This window comes from Tyto alba, unplaced genomic scaffold (assembly GCF_018691265.1).
Source record: "Tyto alba isolate M040663 unplaced genomic scaffold, T.alba_DEE_v4.0 Super-Scaffold_22, whole genome shotgun sequence".
NCBI lineage: Eukaryota > Metazoa > Chordata > Aves > Strigiformes > Tytonidae > Tyto > Tyto alba.
The window spans coordinates 25,122,900-25,136,820 of record NW_024881296.1 but is presented as its reverse complement, the minus strand read 5'-3'; the positions used below and the strand labels follow the sequence as shown (position 1 = coordinate 25,136,820).

The window sequence follows — 13,921 nt, the reverse complement described above, 5'->3', positions numbered from 1 at the left end:
ATCCAGGCACAAAGTGCTTAGCCTCCCAGAGGTCTTTGAAACCAGAGACCTAAGCTCATATATGTTTGACAACAGAAGTTCATATTTTTACATTACTAAATTATTTGATATTTCTGTGGCATTTATCACCCAAACATTTAGAAGGCTTTACAAACAGTTATCAATTTCCTCACAGGAAATCAAGTATTAGCACCACCATTTTACAGATTGAAATACAAAGGAGAAAATTAATGTAGTGGTCTGCTGAAAAATTATCTTACAATGAAGCTGGTTTCGTTTTACTTTACTGACTCTCCCCTGCAAAGCAGTTGCAAATACCAAAACTGTGTAGGGTAGTACTCCTATGTAAAAATCAGATGGAGGAGACACTTCCCCCTCCCTGTCAAAAGTAATGCTTCCTCAGACATCTCAGAGGCAGTAAGCTCATTAGCATTTAAATACATCTGTAAATACCAACAGGTTTAGACAAAGCATACAAGAACTGTAATCTTTTAAAAAGACAACATCCTTACCCGCTATTCCTATGAAGACTGTCAGACCAAAACAAACAAAGAATACTACGAAGACCAGAACAAAATGCCGCTTGGACAGTGTATATAATCGCATCGGTGCCAGCCTACAGGAAGCAAAAGAAAGCACAGATTTAGCTGTCAGTCATATTTCTAAGGGGGGAAGGGGAGGGGGGGTAACAGGAAGAGAATAGACCCCATTCATTCTTCCACAAAGAAAACTAAACCAACCTCTGGGGTAACATGTGACTAAGAGAAAAAATATTATTGCTGCTTTATAGAGCAAGAATGACTATTAGGAATTATTATACATATGTACATGCACACACATCCGCACCCCAAAATATATGAATTTTGCCCATTCTTTTTATGCTAGGGTTTTCTACTGTCCTAAGTCTTGAGCAAGAGAAAGCATTCTATAGAGGGAGAAAATTTTTTTTTTTAGTTCATACATTAATAATTTAAACATACAAGATACCATGTCTCCTGCAATGACAGCTTAACATAAAGGGACTGACATCACTAACAACTCCGTTACCTGCACCGGATCTTGATGAGTTGTCTACACCCTACATATATATACCTCAGCCCTGCTGGATCACCCCTAAACAAGGAGTAAGGTGGAATTCCAGATCTGCTAGATGTGCATGCTCAGGCTCTGCATTCTTGCCTGAGCTCCACCAAAGCTTGGGAAATAGAAACCTGAATTTAAGTTTATTATTAGACACTTAAATACAAATAGACATAAAAGCAATGACATCTCTTCCACAACTGTTTGGAGATTATCACTAGATAAAAGACAAAATAGAGGGGAAAAGAAGTCTTGAAAGGACCAACTGTATTTTCTTGGAAACAGCTAACTTCCAGTTCTGTTAGCTTAAGGGAAATACAATCAAAGAATTAATCATGCGTAACATATCCCTCCTCTGTCTTCCTTTTTGTTAAATGCATAGCTCAAAAAAGGACAAATCCACCATGTTTCAGAATGCAGCCAACATTTCATTTTGAGTTATGCCAGAGCTGAGCCACCATACAGCTGCTTTTCTACTGCTGTTTCCATAAGTATGATCATGGGAAGCTGTATAGTTTATACAGGGAAGCTGTAGGATTGGGGGTTAGGGTGTTTTCTGATAAAGTTGTATGAGCGCCATCATGGAAAGAAATGAAAACATAAGACTTTAGTGAAATAGTTACACTATTCCTTTACTGCAAAGTTTGAAATATTCAAATCTTAATTTAACTCACACAGGAGGTGAGGAAGGGAGCAAAAATCCACAGAAGTAATGAGACCTGCAAGCAAGTAACTGTGAATGTTACAAATTCGCACAACTGGGTGCACAGGACTCCCGGCATAGCCCCTGCAGTCACAGTGTAACTTGCCTTGCCACAGACCACTGTGCGCAGCAAAAACTCCACACCAGTCTAAGAAGTCAGAATAGGTAATTGTACAGGCTAAAAAAGGTAAATTGTACATGAAATTACCACAGTCATAAACAGGAACATATCAGATCTCTGTCAAAGAGATCATCACACATAAGTCTCACAGACAAACACGATCTTTAGATAACTTTGAAAAATGCCAAGTAATAGAGGCATTTCAAACCAGGACTTGTCTGCACAACTTTTGCAGCAATACAACTACAGGATCTTCCTTAAATCAATGTCTCAACACCTCAGTGTTCATGTACTTAAACCACTTTAAAGCTATTATATCTCTACTAGTACTAAAATAACGAAATAAGGTGCATTTTCCTATCTGTTCCAAAGGCTCCTTCAGTTCCACACATGACCTGGTATTCCTTATCTGCCTAAGAACACCATGTAGGAGATATTATCTTGACATACCAAAATACTAATCTTAACAAGAAAATCCTTGATATATAAAAATGATGCACAAAAAGTTGACATGACTAAATTAACTATAACGGTTCAAGTGGATGCCAAATGCTTCATGGAAGAGCACACACAGGATCACTCAATACATAGAAACCAGGTCTGGCTGGGAAAGTCCATGAGTCGAGAATAGCTGATGACTGGAAGTGTATCAGACACATGCAGGAAAGAAACACATATGCTTGTACTGTTCCCAACAGCTTACACCTATCTGGGCATCCACTTAACAGCTGCAGTCTGATGTAGGATACTTCTGACTTCTTATGCATATTCTTGGTTCTTTTGATAAGCTTCCTAGTTTCCAAGTTTTTGCAGGCACTTCAAAATGCACAATGTGAACATGAAAAGCAGCTTCATCTCCACCGTCCTTACAGGAGAGTCACCAGAGCCACCACCCAGGCAACACTCACAGTGTTACAGCTCTCGGCAATTATCACTTTGGTTTACTCGTATGCCAGAGCACAGCTGTGCTTGGAAGCTTTTGAAGAAACATGTTCCAGACGTTGGCTCATTCTTTATTCCAACTCCAGGTGGTGCAAAACCTAGTAGTCAAAATGGGTATGTATACACCTACCTAACAACAGTGATGCTGGCACTTAACAAAGAGAAGAGACCAGAGAGAGTAGGGGCACACTCTGTACCTTCCTTTCTTCTTTCATACTGGTACTCCTGAAGTCTCATTTAAGCCACTGACTGCATGTGCTACTTCACAGGTCAGTAAAGCAACATGGACACTTTCTGTAAGAGTAAATGTAAGAACTCAGCCAAATCTTAACTACATTCACCATGACAGCAAACAACAATCTATAGCATTTCCATCGGGTGATGGGTTCTTCATTATCCCTCACTGCAATAACAGAAGTTTCTCGTGTGGTTTAAGCGCCTCATTCCAGCATGTCACCAGCTGACGTGCAAAGCAGATAAAATGATCTTCCCGTATGTTCATTGTTTAACATCTGCCTTTTGGAAAGACTTATATAAAATCTATGAATATACATAAGTGCAAGTTGATGATCCCCCTCTAACAGCTTCTTTCTTGCATCTGAAAAGCCTAATAAAGAATAAAATGTTTGAAAGGCATTTATGGGAAAAGCAAAAAAGGTTCCTCACCCTGGAAGCACCTTTGCAAATGAGTAAAGAACTGTGCTTTGCTTTACCAAAGGAAGATGCTTTAATCAGCCTAAGCCAAGGCAGCCCAAAGCTCAAGATGAGCTGTCCACGTGTCTGCAGATTTTTCAGGCAGCTTTTACCACCTGTACTGAGTTTTATCTCAACTCAGACAGAAACTAAATATTTTATAATTAAATTGGATACGTCTGAAGCTAACAGCAAAGGAGCAGAATGCACTGATATACAGAGAAATAGTATACTTTGACATCTGAAATAGTAGTAAAAAATAAACTGCACTAATGCAATCTGTGATAGAATGAACTATGGAAACTCACACTGATAAAAACTGCAAACTTTCAATAGCCACTCATATGTGAGATGTAAAGGTAGGTTAAATCTTGCTCTTTGAATAAAGTTTTGGTTCAAATCATTAAGCAAATTGTTTCTCAGGCTATTACTCATCTTAAAATCACTTCTCACGCCTGTACAACACAGTCTTTACTATGGACAGTTATGAAAAACAGAGCCTTTTATATAATAGTTTTCACTTAAGACTTTCACTTTACAGATGGGAAAGTTGTGACAAAACTGGGATTAAGCAGTAGGTAATTTGATATTAAAATTAGTAATTTATTTTTACACCCAACAGTTTTTCTGACACAATACCCTCAACATCTCTGCCTCCAACTGCTCTTTTCTATTTTAGGCTCACTCCCAAATGAAACCATCAAAACCACTTTGATTTAAATGATTATATATGGTACCTACATTGGTAGCACTGGGTCTATCTGTGCACACTGCACTTTCTCATGGTTTAAAGACATCTCTTGCTTTGGTGTCCCTCAGAAGACCTTGAATTTTTTTCTTGCAGATGTATTACACAATGGTTAATAGCTAATGAGGCAGCACATGACTACATAAAAAACCGCACACAACTGATATTAACAGTACTACGCAGCACTGTTATACGACAACTGACAGCTAGCCATGACTATGCTGACCAGCTCAGGTGTGAGTTTGGGTTTTTTTTCAGTGTCTTGCTTGTTGTATCCAGTGAAGTCCAAATAATTACACACAGCTACGGCTCTGTCCACATGAAGACATATCCGGGAAAACGAGTTTTTCTTTTTCCTTAACAGACACAATTTGAGAGTGGAGACATGGGGGGGCCGGGTGAGGGTGGATATTCGCCACAGAGGAGGAAAAACCGCAGCGTTCCTCTAAAGAAGCGGGTAGTCACTCGCGGGTTTCTGACTGGCGAACCATAGCCTCGGACACGCTAATTTGGCCCTCGGAGATCTTACTTCCTTATTGAGGATTAACGTGCATAAACCGAATGACAAGATCCAGCTCTTTACAGGGTAAAAGCTTAAACGACCGCACTCGGCCGGAGGAAGGCGTTTCCCCTCCCCGGCCCCGAGCAAACAAGCTCGTCGCGGTCACGGCACGTCCAGGACCCAGCGGACCGCGCTCCCCACGGGCGGGCTCCCCGCCGGCCGTTGAACGGCCGCTCCCGCCGCCAGCGCCCAGAGCGCAGGGGCAGACCCGCGCGCCGCCGCCCCGCCCGGCACCCGGCACGCGCGAGGGTCCCCGCCGCCGTGCCTCGCGCCCACCCCCACCCGCGACGAGCCAGCGGCGACCACCCCGCTGCTCCCCCGCCCACCACCACTCACGGCTCCATCCCGGCGCCGCATGCGCAGCGGAGGCGCCGCCTCCCTCCCCCCGGGAGCTGCTGCTGCCGCCGCCGCTGCCGCCGTGGCACAACCGCCGGCGGTGCCTGGCGGCGGCTTCCGCGTGCGTCACCCGGCCGCCCCGCGCCGCGGGACACGTCACGGCAGCCCACGCCGATCCTCAGCCGCGGGGCCGAAGGGCGACGCCGCTGGGGGGGGGGGGGGGGGGGGGGGCGGTGGCGCTACGGCGGGCCGGAGGGGACACGGGCCTGCGCTCCGCGGCTCGCTCCCGGTCGGAGCCCGGCGTGTGGGGCGAAGGACTGACGGGGCTCACCCACGCGGAACGCGGACACGTTTAGTGCCCGTTAGTGACGGCCTCCCGGTCTGCAAGCGATCTTTTTTTTTTTTTTTCCCAGCCAGACCGAATGGCGATGGCTTTTTCGGTGGAATTGAAAATGCCATCGCGTCAGTCACCTGCAGGCAGCTGTGTGGTGTTCAAGAGAGGCGGTTTATGTATCGTGTTCACAGAGAATTCAGGCAGCTCACAAGCGCTAGAAAGAAAATCCTATGAGTCAGCTACTCCTTTAAACACGATACCTCAATAGAAATCTGCAGTTCACCCCAACTATTTTATTCTTGCACAAATGTTGAGATAAAGTTGGATTTTGTTCCGTTTTCCTATTAAATGTTCTGAGACTGGGCAACAAAGATTGTCAGCTGATCCATTGGGTAGCGATGATGAAAACTTGGCAGGTTTAGGGATTTTGCCAACTTATATTTTGCATTAATTTTTGATAGCTCTAATATTTGCTTATAGAAAGCCACCCCTGCAGTTACTTAAACACAGGGATACCTGGTGTCTAGTCTAGGGTAAAATTCAGAGTTACTTACTGGCTTTGGTGTTTGTCATATACATAAGGTAGAGCCCTATCAGGGTGACCCCAGGAATGTTTAGATAGATCAGTCAACATATAATTTAAAAATCGTCTCTTCAACAATCAAATACTTCCATTAAAAGCTTACTTAGATGGTAAGATGGTTTTACTGCAATTACTTTCTGAAGGTACTTAACATTAACAACATTTTTCATTTAATTCAGTTGCCCTACGGGTAATTCATGTCATTACTCGTGACCTGTGGGACCCAGTACGTCTCTTGTGTAACACCACTAAATCCAAAAGAAACATGCTGGGAATTAATTCTGTCACTGATACTGGTATTTATCCTGTCAGTTAAAATCTGTGATTTACAGTACTGATGATTATTTAGTAATCTCATAAAAAGGCTGTCTTGAGAAACACATAATACCAAGTGATGAAGGAAAGTCATTTATAAATTTTAAAGCAACAAGAATCACTACTGTAGGGCAGAAAATAAAGCTCTGAGTAATCAGGACAACCTAACAAACTGTATCTGCTCAGAACAAGATAGCACTGCCAAGCCACAATCTGAAGTCATTAAGTCATGGGTGACTACGATGTGCATTGTGTAGCTTTCAGCACACTCTGGGCTTCTCCAACAAGTTCTCCCTGGCCAGGAAACGGTGGAATGGTGCTCACAGCATCTGTCACCATTTCCAGCATTCTGGGAAGCAAAGTCACAGCGTTATGACTGCTGCCATTTATGTGCGCACGTCTGAGCTCTTTGGGTGATGGCTCCAACCCCTCTGGCACTCAGGAGCCTCACTCACGTGAATGAATTTATTCTCCTCAAAACAGAAGTACATTCTTCTCAATGAACAGGTAGGAAACTGAAGCACAGAGAGACTGGGCCTGCCAAGAGAACAGTGTGGGTGGCAGAGCTTGAAACCCAGCTCACTTCAATTAGCTATGGGACCTCAATTCTCTTTGCCATCTACCAACTTTCAAAGGGTCGTGTATACATTGTAAACACATACGTTGCACCCTGTAGATTTTGTGAAAACAATGGCACTGAGTTTACAAACTAAACACCCTCAGGGAAGGCACTGTGAAACCCCTCTCTCTCCACAGAGACAGTCAGAGTCTCACTCCACTTTCCTACTTGCAAGCAGGTGCCTCTCTCAGTGCCTTGTCTGACCTGCTCTGGGGGGAAGCAGTGCAAGAAGCTACTGTCTGCATTATCTATTGTAGGAACCGGACAGTGTGTGGCGAATGAGGCTTGCAGGAAGAGGCAGGCTGATCTATGAGTAAGCAGGCTGAACGCTAGCTCAGCTGGGATGCTGCTTATACTAACCACTCTAACATATACTTTTATGACCAGTTTATGCTTTCATGGCTCATACCTACAGCTTGAGTGACAAAAGGTGAAATCCAGCCTCTCTGTAGCTCTTTGATTTTTGACAGAACAAATGTTTGTGCAATAGAGTGGTGAAACAAATAATGGTAATTATCTGAGTTAAAAGTCACTCAGAACAAAAATGGTGTTCTGCTGGATCAGTTGCTCAGTCACGGTGCAGCTACAGGAATATTTGTGGGCAGACAAGGAAAAGAGCAGAAATGTGGGACTAGGGAAAGGAGAGCTAGGATGGCTTCTTCCATCCGCAGAGACAGCTTATGGCAGCTTAAAGCAATCATGAAACCACAGTGTCAGTCTCCTCCTCCTGCCTTCTAGCCCTAGCTGTGTACTTCACACCTTCAGGTTCTTCCCCCAATTGCCAGGACCCATCAGTGAGCCCTGGAAGAACAAGAAAGGGGTACCAGTTGTGGCTTGAAGCACCCACTGAAGATCCTGCCTGTGTATTTGACTTCAGGTATTTGACTGCAGTTCTCCAGCATGGTCTTGCCGACCCCTTGGCTTCTCGCAGATTTGCACTTTGAGCACTTGGGAAAGATTTTAAGGTGGGAAGAAGTGTATCTTTATCACAACAGCCCTCTGTCAGACTTCAGGTTTCTTCTCTGAAGCACGCAGGCACTAGTTTCTCTAAGGAGAAATCAACAGTTTCTCTTTATTGCCGGGTCAAATGGTGTGCTATTCTCTGGTCTTTTTGTCAAAGGAGTAGAACCACTGTGAATGTACCTTTCCCACACATTTTGAAGATTAGCTTCATTTTAATGAACTGGAAACACCAATAGGAGATGCTGAGGAATTAAAAATATTGGTATCACCTATAATTACCTCCTCTGTTACTTGTCTAAGTAACATCAGGCATTAATTAAAGCTGCAAGTTAAATAATAAGTTTCACTATTTCCTACATATAGTCTTAAATTTTTGTTGTACAAAATGTCGTATTATTGTATGATAGGAGTTTAAAATGTATCCCTTATTTAAAGCAGGGTGGACTGTAGGTCATTTGTCTTAATCTCTGGGTATTATTGCCAAATTCATCATCAACACTGTGCTTCCCTGTACAAGCTGATTGGCCAGCGGGGTGTGTTCATTACCCTATAAATTGATTTTTCAAGAATACCAAGTTGTTACTTATAGTTTTGTGACTCTGATGTCAGATCAAAATTTGGCCACCCTCCTGCTCTCTCCTCTCTACCAGGTAGGCACTTTAGTTGATTGCTTTGCTATCAGAATATTCTCAGCATGTTGAACTCTGACATCAGCTAGGGGATAGAGTTATGAAACACCCACTGAAATAATTGTCAGCAGATAGAGAGGCCTGGTGTCTTCTGGTAAGCTTTGTATATCTCACTGACAACATGTCAAAGAGATAAAAATGTAGATGTTTTAGTAACATCGGTATTAAACTCTTTTCATGCCAATAGTTTACTTAAAATTGCCTAGTGCAGTGGAGGGAGCTGTTGGCTTCCAGCGCTCCATCAGCTCTCCCTGCCCTGCCATCCCAGCCAGGAAGCATGCCAGGGGAGGAAGGAACATATTGGAGTGGGAGGGAAGAGACACCAGACAACAAACTGTTCATTCAAGTGGCTTATTTGGAGCAATTTTTCAGGGGTATAAATTAGAACAATCCTGAAGTTGCTGTAATAAAGCTGGTATGTTTTGTGGCAGTCCCCAGGGCTGATGGGAGAGCATAACACTTTTCCCTTCTTCTGCCTTCTCTGAGCTTATTTACTGCACCAAGCATCTCCTGGTGTACCACAGACTAATCTCAGGTATACTAAGTCCAGAGACCAACCTTCTATTGCATTTACCAATGAGGTTACTTAATATCATGCCCATTAGTTTATAAACATATAGTCTCTTTTACATGCATGCCATAAAATGTCACGTCTGCCCAAGAGAACTATTAACCCAGAGAGGTGGTGTTAATCAGCGTGCTGAGCCATGGCTAACCCTGCTCTCTCCATCTCTCCCGGATGGCTGGGTAAACCAGCACTTGCTCATGGGGAAATGCACCAGGAGGCACAACGTAGAAACTATTCTGGTCTGTTGGGCAGAACGAGCTCACTAACATAGACACCCCTTCATCTCTATAGTGTGGATGAGTGCCCTGGGGCTCTGCGGCGTGAGGATGGCGTAGTTTGAGATGGTGGAGAAGCCTGACACCCCTCGCTGTCACCCCTGCCCAGAGAACAGGCTGCTCCCAGACAGCTGCTGAACCACATGTTCAAGAGTGCCATGCTTTAAAGGAAACCATGACCAAAAGTTGTTACTAAACTGGGTCAGCTTGAGAGCTGAATCAGAAATGACTCAGCCACCTGTGCAGGGAGAGCACAGTTACTTGGGATAATGGCTTCATCAGCCATCTCTGAGCTAGGTCATCCCCTTGCACAGAATCCCCTGTCACTGAGAATGAGGCACATACTCTCACAGTGTACAGCAAGCACTCCTGAGTCAAGAAAACCTGTTTCTCTGCCAGTCACAAAGGGGACTGCTTGGTGTTTTTCCATTTCTGTATCAGCTCTGCTCCAAACCTTTCCAGTTTTGAGTGTTCCTGTTGGCACTCAGAGAAGGATGTCCTTACAGAAATCAGGTGTGAGACTGCAGCAGCCAATTTTATTTTTTTTTTCTAGAAAATATTGATTACTTGTAAACTCATGCTCCACTCCTGCCCTCTCCTTTCCTGCCTCTTAATGGACTAGACCACTCAGTTTCCGAAGAGGCAATGGAAACCACCAGCTGATGGCCCAATGGCTTTGCTCAACCAGTAGGAGGGGAGAGCTAAGGCTGGCGGTGGTTGATAGCCTCACATTTGTGAATACAGTGTGTGAGAGGAAAACATGCTTTTGTATGGTTTTACCAACTCTTCGTTTTGTTAGTAAGGTATAAGTAAGATACTATTTGCTTTTATTAACCTGATTATTTTACTTCAAATCAAAGAGGTTCTCTGAAGACCAGCCACACCAGCATTGTCATTGACCTTGGTCAAATTTCCAAAATTCCTTCCGCCATCAGAGCAGTAAGTAGCTCCATTATATCCCTGAGTGTGCTTATTTATAACTTGACCAAACATACTGAATAGAATAGAGAGAGAGAGAAGAGGACGAAGTATCTAATTCTCCTGCCCATAAGTGAGAGGTGGCTGTAAGAAGAATACATGCTAACATCAAGAAACCTGCTTCCTTACCAGGAACCTAAAAAGCAGGTGCCATTGCTACATCCATCCATAATGAGGATGGGAAACTCTGACCAGAACAGCAGGTATGTAGTGAAAGTAACAGTAAACTTATTTTATGCCAGGTCACTTAGGTTAAGATCTTGGGATTGAAAAGAAGTACTGGCATGACTTGTAAGTCACGAAATGCTATTTCCTTGCCAAGAGCCCAATATTAGTCTATTTAATTCTAGGCGACCTGCAGCTGATACCTCTTGGGGATACTCTCACTGAAGAAAGGACAATCTAGCACTAACTCTACAAGCTCATTTGATTCAGTGGAGTGGCATCTTCTCTTTTCAATACAGAAAGTCCCTCCACGCACACTTTAAGTCGTAAAAATGAGTTAATAACAATTTACCTTGGAAAGCTTGAATTCCTTCTGGAAACAAAGCTAAACAAATGCCTCTCCCAAGACCTCTTATTCGTTAATTCAAAGCTTATGTCTCCCCTCTTTCTCCATTCTAGTGCCAATATTCATTATCGTGCTGCCAGATGCACACAGGTACATTTCCATCACTCCTTATCACCTCCCATGGCTTCTCACACCACACTTAGGCACAAGGAGCCACTGTTTTGACAGGAAGGACTGGTTAGGTTAAACTCTGCCAAGCTGCCAGGGAGTGTTTCCAAACTCTGTGACTCTCTGCAGTCTTTGCTGTTGTGAACAATGAGACAAATTCAATCTAATGGACCACCTACCCCTTCACTGAGAAAAACAGACACAGCACACTGAAGTCAAATGATCTAAGCAGCAGAACTGGGGCACCGTGCACTGAGAGATAGCAGTACTTATGCTCAGATTCATAGTAAAATAGAGATGGAAGAGGCCTCACAAGGTACCTAATCTTTCCTTCAGTCTCAGGGAGCATCTGCCAGATCTATTCCTTTCTTGGCACACATTTGTCAGAAGTTTTTAAAGACCTCCAATGATGAAGATGCTACAGTCTCCCTGGATAATTCTTTCTATAGTGTTTTGCCATCCTTCCCATTCAGATTTTTTTTCTTAATGTCTAATACAAACTTTTATTGCTTCAATTAATACTACTCTGTAATCTTTTGTCTAGGATAAACATGAAGTTTCTCTTTACAGACACTCTTATTCCTTCAACTTGGATGTTTCTGCTTTTGGGGGTAGCAACCCCAAATTTTCCTCACAGCTATGTTTTCTAGGCTCTTGATTATCTGTATCTCTGTCCTTATGCTCTCTTCCACTGGCGGACCCCTGAAGTCTGGTGCCCAGAACCGGACACAGCTCCAGCTAAGGTCTGGAGTGGGGGCTAAAGTAGATGATTTAATTCTCACATCTTACGAACCATGCTTCTGCCGTACACCCCAAGTTACTTTACCTTTTTTCACACGTATAAGGCAACGACATTGTTGAGAGGGGTTATTCTGTAAAGCATTATAATTCCCATACCCTTTTTTACAAAAATGTTAATGCAACTCTTTGATCCCCAACCTGCATTTGTGTGGCTGGATAGCATCCATTCTCTGTGTAGTTCCTGGCATTCGTTTCTCGTGCTTTTCATTCTATCTTTTCAGACCCTTTCTCCGATCCAAAAATTCTTTTCATTTATAACCCAGCCCTCCAACACCTTTGGAGTCCTTCCTAGCCTTGTGCAATCTCAAAACGTGAACACTCTCCAGCCACCGCTGGTCACTCACGGAAGCAGAAGGCAGGGCCAGGCACCGCGGAGACATGGCGGCAGCCTGCTCGGCGCATCTGTCCCTTTTGACCTCGGCCTTTGCAGCCACCCCGCCCGCCCGGCCACTTTTGTAGCTGGGCGGCGGCTCCCGGGTGCAGGGCCGGGGGGTCGTCGCACGAAGCCCGGCTCCCGATTTCCTCGTGCCGGTGTCTCCCCGCTCCCCGCGCCCCCCAGGGCCGGCCTGGTTCCCGGAGGAGGCCGGGCGGAGGGCCCCGGGGGAGAGCCGCGCCCGCGCCCGTACCGGTAGTAACGGTCATCCTTGTAGGGGGTGAGGTCCTCCTTGATCTCCCGGTAGGTCTCCCGCACCCGCCTGCAGAAGCGCTTGACCTCGCCGCACAGCGGGCTCCCGAAGGCGGCGAAATCCGCCTCCATGCCGCCCCGCGCTCCGCCTCAGGCCCCGCGCTCCGCCTCAGGCCCCGCGCTCCGCCATGGCGCCCCGCCACAGCCCGCCCGGCGCTGGGAGGCCGCGGGGCGGGGGCGGCGGCGGCGGCAGGGGCGGCAGGGGCGGCAGGGGCGGCAGGGGCGGCAGGGGCGGGCCCTCGGAGCGCGGCGGCGGCGGGAGCCGCTTCAGCACCACGGAGAGGGGCGGGCGCCGCCCCCGCCGGCCGCGGCCCGGGGGCGGGGGGAGGCGGCGGGGCAGGCCGTGCCCCAGGCCTCTCCGCCCCGCCGGCAGCCGGCTCGTCCCCGGCCCCGCCGCCCGCTCCCCGCCGGCCCGCAGCTCCCCGGGGAAGTGAGCGAAGCCCTGGCGTTACCGCTGCTGGAAGCATCTGGTTTCTGTAAAATAACACCCTTTTGTTCTTAAAACCGTACCAGCTCTATTTAAAATGAACGTCCTGATTTTTATGGTCCTTTTTTGAAGCCAAGCTACCCGAGGCCAATTCGCACCGTCAAAAAAGGCCTAACATATGTGGGAAAAAAAATCCTGTGCTAAATTCGCTTTTCATGGTTGTAATGCCGTAAGTGGTCCAGCATTAAGCATGAAGCTGTTTGGATTTTCAGAGTGGCTTCTGCTGAGCTCCAGTCAATTCGCAGAATGCCGTGTTAGCTTCATTTGCATTAAACTTCTCTTCATAAACAAATTCACATTTAAACTCTGGTTTAAAGAATTTTATCAATTCAAACCTTAATAGTTTGTGTGAATTAATGGCAATGATGGTATCCATATTAAATGTGAAAATACATTATTATTGATATGTCAGAATTGTTTCTAGAGTGTATAGAGAAGTCTGCTATACCACCCCTCCCATGTAAATATCTTCCCCATTCATGTGTGGGAAGTTGGGCTGCATTATTTTCCAGCCTTGCCCTTTGTCTGTATTTTATCACATACTAAGACTAGAACGTGCCGTTTTACTTAGAAGCCCACTTCAACATCTTATCAGCATGTGGTGACAAGAGGTTATTCCCGGTGGTGCAGTGAGAGAGGGACAATACGTCTCCCCTGGCAGGTGGGAGAAAGAGAGAGGAAGCATCATACTTGACTGAGAATTTCTGTTTTCTAACTCTGAATACTTCCAAGCCTGAGAAGATGTAGCAGCAGGATAAAA

General features: G+C 45.3%; 1 protein-coding gene across 6 annotated transcripts in view; it reads right to left on the bottom strand.

Moving 5' to 3' along the window:
• TMEM181 (transmembrane protein 181) overlaps positions 1 to 12,975 on the bottom strand; it is a 35,471-nt gene extending 22,496 nt beyond the window's left edge. Inside the window, exons 1-3 of one of the 6 annotated variants that reach the window (XM_042795720.1) lie at positions 5,186 to 5,336; positions 2,977 to 3,140; positions 513 to 616 (exon numbers count right to left, since the gene is read on the bottom strand). In XM_042795720.1, the coding sequence (XP_042651654.1) occupies positions 513 to 616; positions 2,977 to 3,083 (211 nt within the window). In that variant the 5' untranslated portion in view covers positions 3,084 to 3,140; positions 5,186 to 5,336. Of the gene's footprint in view, positions 1 to 512; positions 617 to 2,976; positions 3,141 to 5,185; positions 5,337 to 12,615 lie in introns of those variants that run through there. The other 5 variants (XM_032983110.2, XM_032983107.2, XM_032983109.2 and 2 more) reach the window with 5 other exon arrangements.
• Positions 12,976 to 13,921: the final 946 nt, after the last annotated feature.